Genomic DNA, 19,504 nt, shown 5'->3' on the forward strand with positions numbered 1-19,504 from the left:
TTTTTTCACAGACTTAAATTTTTTTTTGTTAAATAACAAATAATTTTTTTTTTTTTTTTATTTAAGACAAAAAAACTTAGGCCTTTTTCTTTCAGTTATTTATTTTTCAATAATAATAATAATAGTAAGTCAAAAAAGCGTAGGTGCTTTTTTTCAAATAAAATAAAAATAAATAAAAATAAAAATTAAGTTACGCATTTTTGACTTTATTTGTTATTTACGGTTTTTTGTCATCTTCAATTTTTTTCTTTAAAAAAACTTGAAAATAGGTTGAAAAATATTAATATTTATACAAATGCTCTCCTGAATTTACACCGACGAATATTATAATTAAAATTTATTAATTTAAATGTTTTTTTTTCAACAGTACTTTCGAACACTAAATACACGAGTGTCTGTCGTTTATATTGAAACATGGCTTGGTGGTAATCGTGCAACAATTGAATCTGGAATGGAAATTGGACGGGCATTACAAAATTTTAATGATTATGCATTGAGAAAAATGTATCAAGTTCATCCAGACACAATTCAACTTCTTACGTAAGTTAAAATTTTTAAATATAAATAAATAAATTAAATGAGATAATCAAAACAAATGAGGTATGAAAAAATTACACTCTATATATTATATATAATAAAAAAAATTACAATAAAAGAATAAAAAAATTAAAAATTCGAGAATCTTAGAATTATTGTTGACATTTTTTATGAAAAGGGTAGAAAGTAAGAAATATAAGGGGTGCAAACAGACGTCTCGAGTATTTTTTATTCTCTTCGATAAGTATACTGATTGCGTTATTCAATTTTTTTTACCTATTGAATTTTAGAATCAAAAAAATATAATAATAAAAGTCAAACATTTATTTATTTATTTATTTGTAGAGGTGAATCGTTTCAAGGAGGAGAGTCTGGAGTTGCTGTACCAGAAACAGTGTGCACTCCAAGATCAATTGGAATAAGTGTAGATTTAAATACATACGAGCCACATTTACTTGCTGGTACAATGGCACACATGATTGGTCATAATATTGGAATGAGTCATGACGACGGAAGTAAGTTAATAGATTCATAATAAAATAATTTTATAATCACCAATGAAATTAATTGAAAAAAATTAGTTCAATATTCAGCATTGATTATAAAATGGAACAATAAATATTGAATTTTAAATTTAACCACGCAATTGAGTCAAAATTACTAGACTAGAGTCAAAGTTATTTTCAATTTACGAATATAATAAAAATATAAAATAACATCAGTTAAATTACATTGTAAATTATTTTCGATTGCTAAAACTTCATTTATTATTATCAAACAAAGCGTAAGTTTATTGTAACAAAGAGTTTAGATTTCTCTTTATTGATTTACAATAGAATATAAAATTTATAAATAATTATAATAATAATTGTTGGTTTGATCATTAATTTATTTATTTATATACTGTATTATTGTTTTTTTCTTTTTTTTTAGGAGACAATTGTTTTTGTCGTGATTGGCATGGTTGTATAATGGCACAATCAATTGTTGGTGCTGAAAATGTGCAACCATATAAATTTTCTGAATGTAGTAAATCGGATTATGAAAATACTTTAAAAGCTGGTGCTGCAATATGTTTATTTAACAAACCAAATGAGGTGAAAACGGAATTATTTTAAATCAAAAAAGAAATTATCAACACCTGAAGATTGAATAATAAAATTATTTTTGATGTTTTTTTTCAGCTGGAGAACAGATCATGTGGTAACAGGGTAATTGATGATGGTGAACAATGTGACTGTGGTACCATCGAAGAATGTCCAGAGCTTGATCCTTGCTGTGATCCAATAACTTGCAAGTTAACATCTGAAGCTGAATGTGCATCTGGACCATGTTGCAGCAGTTGCAAGGTAAATATCTCCAAAAAAAATCAATAGACGTTATAAAATTTAATTTCAATGTAAACTTTCTTTAAGTCAAATATGAATTTCAAATTTTTAGAACTCACATCTAATTTAATAACTCGAAAATCAGTCATCATATAATTAAAAATATAAATTTTTTATTAAAAAATTACAGTTATTACCACGGGGTACAGTATGTCGTGATTCATTAAATGAATGTGATTTACCAGAAGTATGTACTGGTGATAATGGACAATGTCCAATTGATGTTTACAAAAAAAATGGAAAACCATGTGCAAACAATCAAAGCTATTGCTTTGGTGGTTTTTGTCCAGATTTAAATACACAATGTTCACAAGTATGGGGTTATGATGGTGGTGCCGCTGATATGCAATGTTTTGAACAATTTAATTCAAAAGGTTCAATTAATGGTCATTGTGGTACTGATACAACTGGTCATTATGTTAAATGTGAAGCTGAGTAAGTTAAATAATCAATATTAATAATCAAATTAAATATTAAATATTCATTAACAATATATTTTTCTAAGGAACGTACGTTGTGGATCATTACAATGTCAAAAAGGAAGTAAGCAACCAGCTGGTAAAGATCAATCATGGACAAGAACAATAATATCAATAAAAGGAACAGAATACGAGTGCAAGTAAGCATGATAAAAAAAAAAAAAAGCTAATCAATAATCAATAAAATTGAATTGTTGATTTTAATAAAATAATTAATGGCTAAATGTTATCGTTATTTCAGAGCAACAAGTGGTAAAGTTGAAGGTTCAGAAATGCCTGGAATGGGTTTAGTACGTGATGGCACATCTTGTGGTGATAACTTGGTAATTGAATAATCATCAAATGTCAAAATTTGATAAAATAATTATTTGATTATTACAATTGTGAAATTATATTTATTCTTTAAATAAAACATTATATTTATTGCTAGATATGTGTTAACCAAACCTGCACAAGTGTATTTCCTCATATGGACCAAGGAAAATGTCCAAGTAATCACAACAATTTGGAATGTTCGGGTAATGGGGTAAGTAATAGTCATTAATCAAAAATACATTTTACGTTAAAATTCATCTTGTTTGATTATTCCAAATATTACGAATATCTTGCTTATGTACAAACTGTAGGTAAATATGTACTGTATTCAGTATGAATTAGGTTTATGCTGTGTGCTTTCTACTAGGGAATACTAATGTCTGTCTGTAAGATACATTAGTTTTGGCACAATGCAAATGTGATTTCAATTGTCGTCATGGACACCAGGTGTATGTTCCAAATGTTCAGTTTATGTTTAAATTATGCAAACATAATAATAATAATAATTACGCGTATATTATCACCTAGATCTACCATATGCTTCAAAGCCTAAATCAGGACATTTTTTTTTTTTTTTTTTAATAATATTCTGGTGCTTTAACGTGGTTTATTTGTTAATTAAAAATTCTACAGACATTTCTATGAAAGTTTTTTAAATTTACTAAAAAAACTAGACAAGCTATTACTCAGGATAGGTTGACATAGAGACTTCGTGTTGGGCTTAAAAAACGTTTTAGCTCGTGGAAAATTGAAAAAAAAATTTAAGCATCTTCAAAAGTGAAGACTCAATTTATGATGCGTAAAAAGAAGTTGACTTTAAACATTAATAACTTTATTTCTGTCAGGTGTATATAACTAATAATATTTAAATATACAACATGTAGAAATATTTTATAAATCTGCTTTAAAAATTAAAAAAAAATTCTTCGATACCTAAACTGTTTTAGAACTAATTTTTTAAAGTAAATTTTCAATTTTTGGTTTCGTTAGATGCGTATATTATTTGAATGAGCTCTAATTAATAAATCGATGAATTATTTGATAAAACTTTTGAAATAAAATAGAAAATTTATTATATAGTTTCTCAGATAGATTAATTTTCAAAAAAGTATATTTTCTGTTCTATTTTTTATTTTGAAAGAATATAATAGTTTTTTTTATTCTTTTTTTAAAACAATAGCGATGAGTAAATAGTTGAGCTACCTTAAATTTTTCTTTTTTTTACTATTATTATTTTGCTGAAGAGGCAAATTGAATTGTCAAATGCTTTCTCAGCAAATATCCTTAAAGACGCACTGACCGTAAAAGCCACATTCAATAGTAATCACTCCTAGAAATAAATATATACGTAAGCTCAATTCAATATGTATGTTACAGGTGTGCACAAATGTTAACAAATGTTACTGCAGTACCAGTTGGAGTGGTCCAGATTGTTCAATTGAAACATATATACCAACAACAAAACCAGTACCATCAACTGCTGAGACACCTGGTAAAGCTGCAGAATCAGCAAATAAACATCAGAAAAAAGAAACCCCCTACGGTGAGTTTAAATTCGTGAATTTAAGATTTTTTTTTTTATTTTCATAAATTCATGAATAAAATCATTTATTAAATCATTTTTGTATTTTTAAGAAAAAGAGTTCAATTAGGCAGTGTGTGAGGGTGTGGTTTAATATATAATGTTAAAAAAATATTTGCCATGATAGTAAATATCCAGGATCTGATTTTTGTTAGCTCAGTTACACAATTTACTGATTTTCTTTTATTTTTTTTATTTTTTCTTCTCTTCAATTCCCACGGTATTTTATCATCAAATAATACAATTCAATTATTTTTGAATAAAATTAGAGAATTTATCCAAGTTGGATTGGCTATTTCACCTTGGTGGAAATATTTTTTTGAATGAATCCGTCCATTTCAACATTTTTTCATCTCATTTCGTTTTAAGTAATTACAGAGAAAATATTTTTACCTTGGTGATTGAGTAAAAAAAAAAAAATTTATTACTGATGACAAAAAAAAAAAAAAAAAAAGAAGAATTTGCTTATAAGTCTAACGTTATTTTTTTTTTTTTTTGATATTCTTTTACAGTATTATAGTTATGAAATCATCCTCTACAATATTATGATATAAATAAATTTATTAAAATAATGTTATGTTCTTTGTTTTTATTATATGGTAAAAAAAGTGTGAAAAAAATTGAAGACAAGAAAAAGAAAAACAACCCTCACATATATACTCATTCAACTTTTTTTCTCAATTTTTTTTTTTTAGCATATAAATTTGATACTCGCAAGTGAGATAAGAATGTAAATTCTCATGGGTTAAAAATGATTGAACATAAAAATGAATGAATCTTTCTTGTTATGGATATTGTTAGGCACTTGAGTATTCTGAGGGTTATACCATCAGCTGTGCACATGAAAAAACAACTATGATTTTTATTTTTTTATGTAATTTATTTTAAAATAAGACTATATATGTTTTTCTTATTTTATAAATTTATAAAAATTTCAGATCATTCATTTGTTGCTGGATTATTTGGCATCATAACAATAAAAGCAAAACGTATACATTTTTTAAATAATATAATACTTTATCAAATGCGTTTTAAATTATTAATAATTCAATAATATAAAAAAATAATGAATACCAAAAAAAGAAAAATTATAGTAACATTTAAAAAAAAAAAAAAAGATAGTTCTATGTTTCCGTTTTGTTTGGACCATTTTTTTTCACAATCAATATATCTATTTATATATATTATATACATATATATATATATTGAGAAAATATAAATAAAAACTTATGACATTTTACCATTTATTTATATAATATAAATGATTGTGTTCCATTATTTATGTTTTCAAGCTGAGAGAGTCTTTTTGACTTGGTTGTATATTTTTTCTTGCATAACCTGACAATATAATAAATATATATATAGAAAAAATAAAATGGAACACAAACAATTATTAACGACTTCAGGTGGTGGTAATGATGATGATGGATTATTAATGAATGAAGAAGATTCAGCTGAGACATGTTATTATACTTGTAATATATTAACAAATAGATGTAATATTTTCAGGTGATAACGGCAGAAACACAAAGTTTAGTACAATGATAATGGTATTTATCTTGTTGGTTGTCGTAATAGGAGTCTTCATTTGTTTTGCACTAATGGCACTTTGCTACAGGTAGAGTTGCAAATATTAAAAATTAATTAAACAGTTAATCTGTATAAATAATTTTTTATTATTCAAATAATTTTTGGGATGAAAAATAAAACTTGTAAATAATTTCGTTGAAAATAGAAAGAAAAAATAATTTAAACAATAACAAAATATTTATTTTTAATATTAATAAATATTTTTTGAATTGACTAAAATTATATGAATAATTATTAATTATTTAATTGATACTGTTTAATTATTATCAAGGCCTGTCGACGTCGTCAATTAATAATAACGTGCCTAGCTGGATGAGATGGGGCATAGCACGCAGCCAACAAAAAATAATATTGATATTGTCTAATTGTTATTTTATATAAATTTGCATATAAAATATAAATTTATCACGACTAGTTTTCCAATTAAACTAACCAACTACATCATAAATTGCAAATTTAAAATTTAAAAGAATTTACAATTAAAATTCTTCGAAATCTATTTGTGAAATTTTTTTATTAATATGCAAGTTTTTCTTTTTTTTCATCATATATACATTATAAATATATATATATATTAATTTAGAGTATTAATTATTCGATGTTTATTAATGATATGAATAAATGAAAATTTCGTTTCCTATATATGTGTATATAATAAATCACAATATTTTTTTTTAATTTTTTTAAAAATATTTATTTTGCACCTGGTGTCACTTGACTCTATCCAATATTTTTCTTCCACTCTGATAATCGATAATAAATAAAAATAAATCAACAAAACTGTTGTTTTTAACTATACATTGTCTGAAAGAATATATATCATATATAAAAAAGAAAAACAAACAAAAAATTTCATTGTTAAAGCAAAATCATTCTTCCGGGATATATGTACAAACATTTTATTATTTCTTTTGTTTATTATTATTTTCCCATTTTTCTTTGATACAATAGAGCATAAATAAAATAAAAAAAAAACAAATATCAAAATGATAAATAATGAGAAAAAAAAAATTGAATCACGTCTGCTGCGATTGACCGATTGATCTCTCACGTCTTCTATTCTTATCACGAATTTATTCAATCTTTTTTTATTTTTTATTCTGATTTTTTTCGTTCACCTCTCTCCTTCAATCTAGACTTGTTCTTTTTTTTTTTTTTTTTTGACTCAGATCAGTTGATCCATTGCATGCTTTTCGAAGCCAATGAAAAATGGAATAGAAAAAAAAAAAAAAAAAAATGTATATATTGATATAACGAAGCCATATTTTTTTATTACATATATTGATAATCGAGTCAAGGTGTTGCTCCAAAAATATTTCTACACCATTATTTTTAAATAATTAAAAATGATGATTACCATTTAATCTTGAAACACATTTTCATTTTTCTATTATTCACTATTATTACTTTTTTTCTTCTAAAAAATATATTTTATATTGTTATTGTTGATGTGTGAAAATAACTATTATGGTCACGGGAACGTGCCAGCTGCTTGTATGCCCTTGGTATATATTATTTTATAGATTTGATATATAATAATATAAATTGAATTAAAATAACGTGGTGTCAGATTAAAAACTAAACATATTTAAAATTATATAAATCTTTTTTTGTTACAGTCATTTTAAGTGATTTTACTAGAATAAATTTCTAGAGAAAAAGGCTTTTATCATGTCTTTTGTCTTATTTTTTTTTCTAAACATCGAATAGTTTTTTGTATATCACATCAACAAGTGATGTAGATTTAATTTCTTTAAACAATGAATACTCCAGATGCCGAAGGGTTGATAATTAAATTTTTTTTTAATTTTTTGTAGATTTAAGATCATTAATTCATTAACAGTAACTCGCTTCGATATTAACACCATTCGGCAAAACAATATTATATTTGAAAAAAAAAAATTGAATCAAATTATTTTCATAAAAATTTATGATTCGAAGCGAGTGTAGTCATATTTTTCATCATAAATCAATAGTTATTAATCAACAATCAACATAATTTAATAACTAATAATAATAAATTTTTAATTATTTTTTTTTTTTTCAATCTTGATTATAACGTATACAATAAATGTGCTGATATTGGCTTCTTTGTTTTTTCTTGTCTGTTTCTGTCTGTCACTGCCGTCTTTGTCTGTCTGCATGCTGTGGGACATTTGGATTGAAAAAAATAAAATATATATGATATCACAAAATCACCCCGCACTGATGTGCGTGTACCACGGTAAAAAAAAAAAATTCAAATACTATTTAAAAAAATAAAAATCATAAAATTATTAATATATTTTTTTTTCAATTTTCTATTTAATTCAATAAAAAAACCATTAACCATTTAATAATAATCAACAAATTATTTAGAGAACTACCACGGATCTAATACAGGTTTTTTAGTTGGTATGCTCATGTCGGTGGTAGGGGGTGTTTTCGTAGTATTTGCTCTGATGGCTCTCTGCTACAGGTCAGTCGTAGTACATAAAAACTTCTCCCTCTGTCTCAGGTTAGTGTGCAGATACATACACGTAGTTAAATTTTTTAATAAAATCCTTATTATTTATTTAATTTAATTATTAATTTTTTTTTTTTTTAATTTTTAACATCGATTTAAAAAAAATGTCCGGGTGAAACAGTTGCAAGTTGAGATCGAGTATATTAAAAATCTTTATTATTAAAAACTAAAAATTAAAATAACAAAAAATTGAATTGATAAAAGGTAATAATAAAAGAAATAAGTTTACATAAATTGATATTAAATATCAATTATTGATACCAACTCTTGTGAAAAAAATTTTTTAGATTACCTCCATACAGAAAAATTCTCTAGATTTTTCAGAAATTTCTCGGTAAATTTTTTTTCGATGAACAACTGGAGATAAATCTGAAGTAATCTTCAGTCTTTTTTCGTAGAAAATAATAAGTATATAAAATTATTTCAAATAATGTTTGAACTTAAAAAAAAACAAAAAAAAATAAATATATATATGAGACATTCCTAGTGAAATGTTGAAGCATTTTCGCTCGACTCCTCGGATTTTTTTTATTTATTTTTTCTTCAAGTCAAGCCTCAATTTTTTTCAAAATTTCCCTCCCGCCCCTTAGTGCTTTTACCAATTTTTTTTTCAGACGGAATTCGGACTATCTCGAAACATAACTTTTTTAAATAAAAAATTTTTCTTCTTAAAGATTTCTGACATAAAAATAAATGTATTTTTATTGAAATAAAAGTGGGTCCACGATTTTGTATATTTTTTTTTGAATTTAGAAAATTTTAAAATTTCAAAAAAAAAAACAAAATTTTAGATTTTTTATATTGTTTTAAATTTGAAGCTGAAACGTTAAAACGTTGTGTACAAACATATACATATAATATATATATATACACTAGGGTGTTTTTTTTTTTTTCGATATTTTTTTTTCTCTTCACCCATCTTTATACAAGTTTATACAGCTCTAAATCATGCCCAGAAAAAATTTGAACTCAATTGAAAAATATTTAGAGGTGGTTCAGGGGTCATTTGTTTTTTCCATTTGATTAACATGGGTTTACTACACTTCATTCACCATTTTGATCATGGAGGCTTTAATTTTCGACCGTTCGTCGCGTTGGTCTTATTTTATAGAGTATTGAATTTTATAGCATATAATATCATAGTTTTGATCATTTACAATTTTGTTTTCAGAAAATTGTAAATACTACCTTTTTGCATTATTTCACTATTTTTTAATTGTAAATGATCAAAACTATGAATATTATATGCTATAGAATTTCTCTATCAAATGAGACCAACGCGTGAACGGTCGAAAGCCTCCATGATCAAAATAGTGAATAAAGTTTATTAACCCCATGTTAATCAAATGGAAAAAACAAATGACTCCTGAACCACCTCTAAATATTTTTCAATTGAGTTCAAATTTTTTCTGGGCATGATTTAGAGTTGTATGAACTTGTATAAAGATGGGTGAAGAGAAAAAAAAATATCGAAAAAAAAAAAAACACCCTAATATACACACATATATATTTAAAAAAAGGCAAGTGGTGCGCGTCTGTACTAAAAAAAAAAAAAAAAAAAAAATGAAACTCCTAAACAGACGTGTTGAGTTATTTTATTATTTATTTGGTTTTTCTTAGAAATTATTAAACATGACTGCACAATATTATTTTATCCCTAGAACAGAATGATAATTATTTAAGATTTGGAAAAAAAACAAATGAAAAGCTTGGCTTCGAAGCTCGTGGCACGTGCTTGCATTAAAAAAAATCCTCTTGAATTTTTTTTTGAATTGGCATTATTAATTCAAAACAGGCAATTATTTTGCAGTATCAATTATTCATCATTGAAATACGAAAGAAAAATAATAATATTATTATCCTTAGTTATTGGTTAAAAGCACATAATTAATTTTTTATAAAAAACTTATTATTTTTTATGATTTTGTAAAACTTAATTGCTATTTTATAACTTTTTTATTCTTTAGTATTATTTTTAAAAATATTGTGTTGATTATCACAATTAGTAGGGAAGTGAATTTTAATAAATATATAGAAGATCAGTATTGCGCAAGTGTTGAATTTAAAGCAACAAAAATAAGAGAAACTAAGAGAAAAAAATCGATGCAGCTGTGACGATATTTTCGTGCATATCCGGCGTATATTCCTTTAAAAAAAATTGCCATATTTTTTATATTCTCAAAAAAGACTGTGGAATAACTTTTAAATCAAAGATAAAATGTACCAAATATACCAATTTAGGAACCAGAGAAAGAAAAATTTTTTCGGTTTTTAAGTGTTATTGAGTCAGTTTTTTTAAAGGAAACGAATTAGATAAAGATCAATATCAAATTCATTGGCTTAAAATTTTTTTTTTCGACCCAATGTATTTTACTAGAAAAAACAAACGGAGAGGAAACCGCAGTAAAAAATTCTGTAGATACTCAAGAAAAAATTACTGTGTATAAAATTCAATAGTTGCGTGGTTGGCCGCCAGAATTGATCAAAAATTCTTTTTACATTACAATAGAAATTAAACGAAAAAATGAACAAAGAAAAAAAAAATTAAATAAGAAATCATTGATTAAAACATCGAAATAAAAATGTAACGTGTTCCTTAATCCTTGAAAAAATAGACCATTGTATAATGGTCTTGTGTTTTACCGCTTTTTTATTTAGATTCATGAATAAAAGAAAAATAATAAATATTTTTAAAAAAGTTTAGGAACACACTATTTTAGACTAAATATTCGTGTCATCTGGCAGGAAAAATTACTATAAACTACAGTAATATTAATTATAAAAATATTCCTGTAGACTACAACAAAAATTGAGACAAAAAACAAGAAAACTTAGGATTAAATCGCTTTAATGACGTCAGTAATAAGTTTCAATAAATTTGATTCAATAATAAGTTTTTAATAAATTTGATAAATATATATTTCATAAACTTAGTTTTTAAATTTCTTTAAAAAAATTAAATCATTGCATACCTGTCAAAAGTGAAAGTTAAAAAAAACTTGAACGCAGTGTTTAATTTTTTTTTTTTTTTCAATAATAAAATCAATTGGAACACGTATATATATTTTTCTTTAAATGTTTGTTTATTTATTTTTTTTTTTTTAATGCTAAACTTTTCATATACTTTCTTTATAAAAGTTCAATTTAGGCTCTCAACATATTTTTTGCAAGGCGGACAGAAACATTTTCGTCCAGTTTCAACAAGCTTTCAACGTAAAAAATTAACTCATCAATCTGCACGTCATATTAACGACTTTTTTCTTTTCGTTTTTTAAAATTAAATTTTCTGCCCGCTGTCTATCACAAAATGTTATAAAAACCATCGTTTTAATTTTACAACGCCCTTCCTAGTACTTTATAAAACTACCACAGTTTAAATATTCTATCTAAATTTTACTATCACCTTTATTTTTCCATGTCCGATAATATCGTCACACAGTTAACGATGTGCCAGAGTCATATCATTACAATAGCAATTACTACTTTAAATCATAATATTATTCAGTTGAAGAACTCAAAAGCACTTTTCATTTTTCTTAAAATATTTGTGCTAGAAAAATATTATCATTTATATGGTACATAGTTCAGATTCAGTTGAGAATATAAAAGATGAATAACTTGTCTCTTCGAATGAATAAAAATAGTAATAATAGCAATAAATATTTTTTCTTGAAAAAAAAATAAAAATACATTCCGTAATTTTTAGAATGTTTTGCCAATAATATACATGCAGATATCAATACATGCCAAAATATTTAAGTACATTTTCATAAATTTTGTATCAAACTAATGGTACAGTGACACGATACTTCGACTCGCGTCAAAATATCACTGACAAACTATCTCAGTCAAAATATCCCACGACAAAATAACTTATTATGCAGAAATAATTATTTCTAAATAAAATTTTATGTTGATACATTTATTTTCATATAGTGTGATAGATATATATTTATTGAATAATCAAAAGAATATATAATTTATAAATTATACTTTGTATAAGTTATTGATACATAAAATTGAGAAAATAGACTATAGAACAATATCTATCAAATCAAATTATTGAAATATTAAAATTTGAATGTAATTTTATTTTTTATTGGCTTGTCATATTATTCACCTATTTCTTTTAATGTGTTATTTTGAGATGAGCTATTTTGGTTTTTGACGGGGTTATTTTGTCGTGAGCTATTATGTCCGGTAATAAAGAAAAATATGTATGTATATTGCATAAAGAAAAAAGAAAAACAACTTTTTAAATTAAGAATATTTGCTGATATATACATATAGAAAACAAAAAAATTGTCTAATAGAGTTAAATCGACAACTTCGATATTACGTCATAAAAAAAAATATTACCTATGCCAAAAATATAAATGTTTAGATTAATAATTAGACCAGGGTTTGACGTGTGAATAACCTTAGGAATATATTAGGCCCATAAGAGCTTAAAAACCTAATTGAGTTGCGCGCTGACAATGGGCCTGCAGCCCCACCGCAACATTAAGCTCGCAATATCCAACACGCGTGCTCATAATTATAATTTCATTTATTTAATTTATCCATTAGTTTATTATTGAAAATGTCTCAATATCAATTATAATTAAAATAAAAAAGAAAAAAAAATCTATAAAATATTTGAAACATATACCAAATGAGTAAATCAATAAATAAGAAAAGGCAATTAAAAATAAACTAATCCCAAAAAAAAGTTTTATATTAATTTTTAAAATTTATAAAAATTTTCAATTATTATTCGTATGATTTAAATTGATATTTTGACGATATTAATTTTAGCATGCATGTGCTTTATCGTCCTATGCATTATTATTATTATTATATTGTTATTATCATTATTATTATTAATTATTATTTTTTTAAATATAAAATTTTTAAATTCATATACTTTAAGTATATGTAATTTTTAAATGAATTTTTAATGAAAAAATAATAATTATTATTATTTATTGACAGAACAGTAGTTTTTTTTAATGAACACTAAATAATTATTTCACAGACGGAAAAGTACTGTACAAAAATATGATCCACCATATGTTAAAAAACCAGTATCAAAAACGTATTGTCCACCTTCGTCAAATCATCATCGTGAAATTGATGCACTTGATAATGTCGATAAAATTTTAACATTTGGAAGTATGCCAACATACAAGTTAGTATATTTTAAATAAATAATAAAAATTGATATTTCTTTGAAACATAATAGTGTAATAATACATTTTTTTTACTGTATTCTTTTTTTTCAGTTCTGATGCTCAGCGGGTGTTATTTCAGTCACAGAATAATGTTGGAGCAGAAGGAATACGTCACAAGTAAGTTGCCAAAAGCATTATTGAAAACCAAATTTTATTGACACAAAAAAGAATATTAAAATGGAAATTCGAACAATATGAAAAAAAAAAATTATTTTCACTATTTTTTGGGCTTTTTGAAAAAAAAAAATAAAGAACCTACCTTTATACATAAAAAAAAAAAAAAAATAATCATAATTTCAATACATTTACGTGTAATATAAAAAACTTACAGTGGTTTATTATTCATTTCATTGGCTCTGCTCACATAGCTTTTTCATTTAAAGTTGATACATAAAAAAATTAAATAAGTAGAACTTTAAAGTTTGAATTTAAAAAGAAAATTGAAAAATATTTCCGGAACAATACAGTTGTTGTAAGGTAGAGTTGATTAATTAAGTGAACAATATGTTTTTTTTTCTTTTACATAATTTTTTAGGGATAAACAGCCGATGAACAGACATGGAGGTGTTGACAGTGAAGATGGAGGTACGAGATCCGAGGAGGGTGTTCATTTCATTGGTCTTCAACATAACAATCTGTCAAAACTGCCTGAGAAAGGAATTTTAAAGAAACACGGTGGTTACGGTATTGTAATGCCTGAATAGCCCGTAATGTCAAATACAATAAAACTAAAATCATAAAAAAAAAAATCACTATTTAAAACACGAACAAAAATTTCACACGCATAAAAATAAATAAATAAATAAATCCATTATTGGCAAGACGAAATGAAATTACATTATATAATTTTCTATTATTTAAATATGTACTAAGAATTTTTATATATGAGGCATTCCACGTCACTATGAACGGTTTCAACCCTGACCCCATCTGATTTCGTTCAGAATTTTATCTGCTTTTATCTGGTTCCAAAATCCTCCATTTTTTTACGACCTTTTTCGATTCCTAGAAAAAATAAAAATTACCCCAGAATGAAAAAAAAAAAACAACTTCGACATGATTTTAAATTTTGATCTTATTTAGACAGGCTTTGTCATTTAAGCTACAGAAATAAGAAAAAAAAAATTAGAATTTTAAATTATGTCGAAGTTGGTTTTTTTTTCATTTTGGGGTGGTTTTTATTTTTTCTAGGGGTTGTAAGAAGGTTAAAAAAAATATGAAAAAATAGGATGGGTTATGGGTTTTAGATATAATTTAGAGAAAAATTATAAACAAAATCAGTGATAGTCAGGGTTAGAATTACCTGAAGTGACGTGGAATGCTCCTTATAAATCGTCACACTGAAGGTAAAAAAAGGTAATTCTATGGGGTTATTTAAAATTAATGAAAAAAAAAAATAAAATATAGTAAATAAATAAAAAAAAATATATTGATGATACATTTTCTTTTTCAATAATTTTCATTTTTTCATCTTTCACTTTCCCTGGTGAAAAAGCCTTTTCTACGTTTCTAAAAAAGAAATTAATTAAATGTCGTATATTGCAATTACGTTTTTTTACCTTTGGTATAACGATGGGTGTAGATAAGATAAAAATAATGATTATAATAATTTATTGTTAATTGATTATCAGGTTTAGAAGTGGAAATGCAGCGTACAATGGAAAACTTGAATGGTTATCATGGTGATTTAATGCAAGCGTTGAGAAATGCACGTGGTTTAACAAGTGTGCCATCTGGTTCTGGTACGCTAATAGATGATGAAGTATTACGAAAATCATTAGCTGATTGTGGTTATCCAGATGCATATAGAAAAACATCAATTGATAATGGACAAGACAATATTGATAATCAAGATGATGATGATGATGATGATGATATTGTATTACCAACATGTGGTCCTATACGTATACGTACATTAGATGATATAATGCGTCAATTGGAGGCACATTCAGCAAGACATACTAGTCCAAGTGGATCTGAAGTTATGAGAATATCTGAAAATGAAGGGGATCGTCATTACAGAATGGATTCATCAGTTTGCAGTGAATCATCACAAGGGTAAGCATCTAATTTATTGAATAATTTTTTTTTACTTTTACAACATATCTATTTTATTTTTATTTTTTTATAAATATTTATTCAATTTTTTTCTTTTTTTAATTGAGTTTGTTTGTAGATACGATTGATTTCTGTACTTTTTTGACTCTATTTGTTTTTTATTTTATATATTTATTATTTTGTGTAGAATTAAATAAATTGGTTAAATATTTTTTGAGGGTGAGAAAATTTTTTTTATTATCTGAGAGATAAAATGAATATTTTTATATATACAATGAAATTTTAATGTATTTGTTTTGTCTCTCATTAATTAATGTTATTTTCTTAATAATCTTGCTATTATATATATATACTGCCTTGCTTTTGAAGCCTTTTATTCTTTTTTTCTAGTTTGATTATTATTTTGACACCAACTCTTCAATGAAACACACCCTGGATTCCCATTCCTATATAATCAATTAATATTAAAAAATGTGCGCTTAATCCATTGGCGGGCGTGAAGTTTACGATTTAAAAAAATATGAATAAAAATAAAAAATTACCTTCGATATTTATGGCTCATAAAAGAGAAGAATGCAAAAAAAAAAAAAAATATGAAATAATCGAGGCACAACATGACTTGTTAATAATGAAAAATAAATAAATCCCTTTTTCCAATACATTAATACCATTATCGATTTTTTTGAGACTGAACTGCAATTTCAATCATTTATTTGATATCGTAAAGAAAAAAAAAATAAAATAAATTGTCAACGTCAATGGATTAATAATAATAGAAGATAAATAAATTATCATTTTTTCCAATTTATTTTTTATTTATTACTGTTTTTAAAGTGACTTAAAAAAGTAAAAAAAAAAAAAAAATTTCAAATGAGAAAACAAAAACATAGGTTATTTTAGATTGTATTGATGTGTCCTCCTGCATAGAAGCAGAAGGTGCAGTCGCGGTCGCGACGATGATGCAAGATTTGTCTATGGTCGATATCGTCAGCCATCATCGCGAAGTCCATACGGTTCACATCAACATTCACATCAGCATTCTCATCAAATGCACGAAGAAGAGGGAATATATGAAACTGCCGATCCTGAGAGAGGCTCAAACACTAGGGGTGAAACACCCGATAGCGAAAGGTATCGGTCTAAATTCCAGAAAGCAATTATTTATTAATTAAGGTATCTCTATCTCGTTCCCATGAATGTTATAAAAGTTTATTCAAATCATCATTATAGTTTTCTAAAATAGTTATATTTATCCATTATTTTCATTTTTGAGATGATTGATCATTTAATTGTTGAAGAAATTATTCAATTCAGCTATTTTTTGTCATGTTTAATGGCAAACAAGTTTGTGGATTTTACTTGTTCTTGTTTCATAAAATTTAAATGTAACTGTTTTATCAGAAACTGGCTAGTCAATATTTGATATACAACGACGAAATACGAGATGATTAACGAAAAAAATAAATATATACATATATATATATAGTATAGGGAGTGACGTGTTGTATACACGGCAGTAAATGACGATGGAGGAACAAAATATTATTATTATTTCAACATAATAGGCCTATCAACATCTATAAACATCTGAAATCAGTAAAACGTTGAAATATTATTGAATAAATTTTGAAAATAATTATAAAAAATATTGATTAGTAGTTCAGCATCTTTTTTATATCTTATGATAAATTATATGACAAAAAATATTATTATAAACTCTTATTAAATGAATATGTTTTTCACTAGGTTCTATTTATCTGGGTTATACGTGATACATACGCATAGACAATGTTGCCTTATGCACAATAATAATATTTTATGTTCGTCGATCGACAAATTCTGCCACTATAAGTGCTGCTCATTCTATTCTACGACGTTTTAATGATACCTTTGTTGTCAATATTGTTTTGTTAAAAAATATAACAGTTAAATATTTTTAATTTCGACAACTTTAAGGATTAACAGCCTTTGAATATTTGTGGAATTCAAAAAAAAAATGGAATAAAGCTGAGCGTGTTCAATGACCAGTGATGATGATAAATATTTAGACTTTATAATTCAAAATTTTTGTTAGTATAATATAAATAATAAATTAAATTTTTATTAAGAACATTTTTTTAATATATCTTTGAGCAATAGAGATGCCTCAAAAATAAAAAAAAATTAATTATAATGATATTTAATCATGGATGAAATTCTAAAAGCGCACGATATAAAAAAAAATACATATACATCCTCAATTCTTTCCTTGATCTTAATCCCAATCAAGAACACAATTGATAGTTGCATTTTAAAAGCTGGATCAATTCAGTATAAATTTTATAATTAAATCAAAAGAACATTAATTAAAGTTTTTAATCTGAATTAAATATATATTTATCTAAAATTTTTCTATAAAATCAATAATAATAATGTTAGAGTTTAAAAAATGCCAGCTTTTTATCATGCCAACATGACACAAATATGTTGAAGCTCCCGGAAAATATCACTAGAGTCTTTGGTATGCTTGAACAAAAATTAATTATTATTTCATGATTTTTGATATATTTTTAGACAAAAAAAAAAAAAAAATATAAATTACAATTTCTTTGATGCTATAGTTTCATACAGAATTCAGCTAATATTACGATAATTTTGCTATTCGCTAAATTAAGTTTGATTGTTGGACTGTCTTGGTAGTGTATGCTAAGAATAAACAAATATAAAACTTTAAAAATAGAACAATAAAATTATTATATAAAATTCAAATTCTATAATGATTTAAGAAAAAAATCAGATAAAACTCTATCAAGAAGAAAACAAAACTAAATTTGATACCAACAGTCACAACCAAAACTGAGCTCTTTATTTAAATAGATATATGATTAAATTAAAAACTAATTCAGAAATCCAAAATATCTAGATATACATATATATATACATTTTTGCAGCGTCATTTGGGCATGTAACGCGTTAGTTATTTTTGTTAAATATTGATAGCAATCGGCTTGGCCATAGTTTGGTTATTTTTTAGTGATGAATTTATTCAAGCTCAACAACAATCAGCCCTGTGGATGAGTGAGAATGGAACCGAGCAACGACCACCTCAACAGCTGCCACCACAACATCATCATGATAAAAAACATTAACAAAAACAAGAACAACCGCCACCACCACCACTACCAACAACATTGTTGTCCTTTCCAAGGTCATCGTCATCATCATCATCATGATCATCATGATCATCATCATTATTTTTATCAACATCGAATAAACAAGGCACTGCAAAATTTCGAAAAATTGATAATAAAAAAAACCTTATCGAAACAACATAATGACAATGCAGAACTGCCATCACAACAACTGCCAATTATTATCGAAATGAATAAAATATATTGTGGCTATCATCAATCCTCACTCTCTCACTGGAAATGCTTATGATGATAATACTGATAAAAAAAGTTTTTTATTTTTCTTTTTTTAATTGATGATATCGTCAATGCTCAATCCCAACAACAATTAAAATTAATAATATCCCTTGAATTACATGGATCAATGTAAATCACATGGCTAATAAATAAAATTAAAAAATTCCCACTAGACGATAATATTAGTCTAGATTGTAATATAAAAAATAATAATAAATAATCATCCGAATAAATTAACTAAGGAAAAAAACTTTAGTATAATAAAAAGAACTGCCCTTTAAAAAAACATGCATTTTTTTTTTTCTGTCTCTGAGTATTCATTTTAAAAAATTCACATATTTAATAAATAAAAAAAAAAAACCATTTTAAATAAATTCAAAAGGGAAAAATGACAAAAAATAAAATTATTAATTTAAATTAAATATTTGA

General features: G+C 25.0%; 1 protein-coding gene across 10 annotated transcripts in view; it reads left to right on the forward strand.

Moving 5' to 3' along the window:
* Positions 1-19,299, forward strand: part of LOC122849078 (disintegrin and metalloproteinase domain-containing protein 11) — a 69,249-nt gene extending 49,950 nt beyond the window's left edge. The window contains exons 10-25 of one of the 10 annotated variants that reach the window (XM_044147633.1): positions 368-540; positions 883-1,052; positions 1,471-1,634; positions 1,722-1,886; positions 2,056-2,360; positions 2,431-2,544; positions 2,646-2,727; positions 2,835-2,930; positions 4,097-4,262; positions 5,796-5,919; positions 13,415-13,567; positions 13,662-13,727; positions 14,146-14,294; positions 15,242-15,668; positions 16,596-16,799; positions 18,682-19,299. In XM_044147633.1, coding sequence (XP_044003568.1) covers positions 368-540; positions 883-1,052; positions 1,471-1,634; positions 1,722-1,886; positions 2,056-2,360; positions 2,431-2,544; positions 2,646-2,727; positions 2,835-2,930; positions 4,097-4,262; positions 5,796-5,919; positions 13,415-13,567; positions 13,662-13,727; positions 14,146-14,294; positions 15,242-15,668; positions 16,596-16,799; positions 18,682-18,796 — 2,673 coding nt within the window. In that variant the 3' untranslated portion in view covers positions 18,797-19,299. Of the gene's footprint in view, positions 1-367; positions 541-882; positions 1,053-1,470; positions 1,635-1,721; positions 1,887-2,055; positions 2,361-2,430; positions 2,545-2,645; positions 2,728-2,834; positions 2,931-4,096; positions 4,263-5,795; positions 5,920-8,249; positions 8,389-13,414; positions 13,568-13,661; positions 13,728-14,145; positions 14,295-15,241; positions 15,669-16,568; positions 16,800-18,681 lie in introns of those variants that run through there. The other 9 variants (XM_044147641.1, XM_044147635.1, XM_044147631.1 and 6 more) reach the window with 9 other exon arrangements.
* The last annotated feature ends 205 nt before the right edge of the window (positions 19,300-19,504 follow it).

Source organism: Aphidius gifuensis, linkage group LG2, assembly GCF_014905175.1.
Source record: "Aphidius gifuensis isolate YNYX2018 linkage group LG2, ASM1490517v1, whole genome shotgun sequence".
Classification (NCBI taxonomy): Eukaryota; Metazoa; Arthropoda; class Insecta; order Hymenoptera; family Braconidae; genus Aphidius; species Aphidius gifuensis.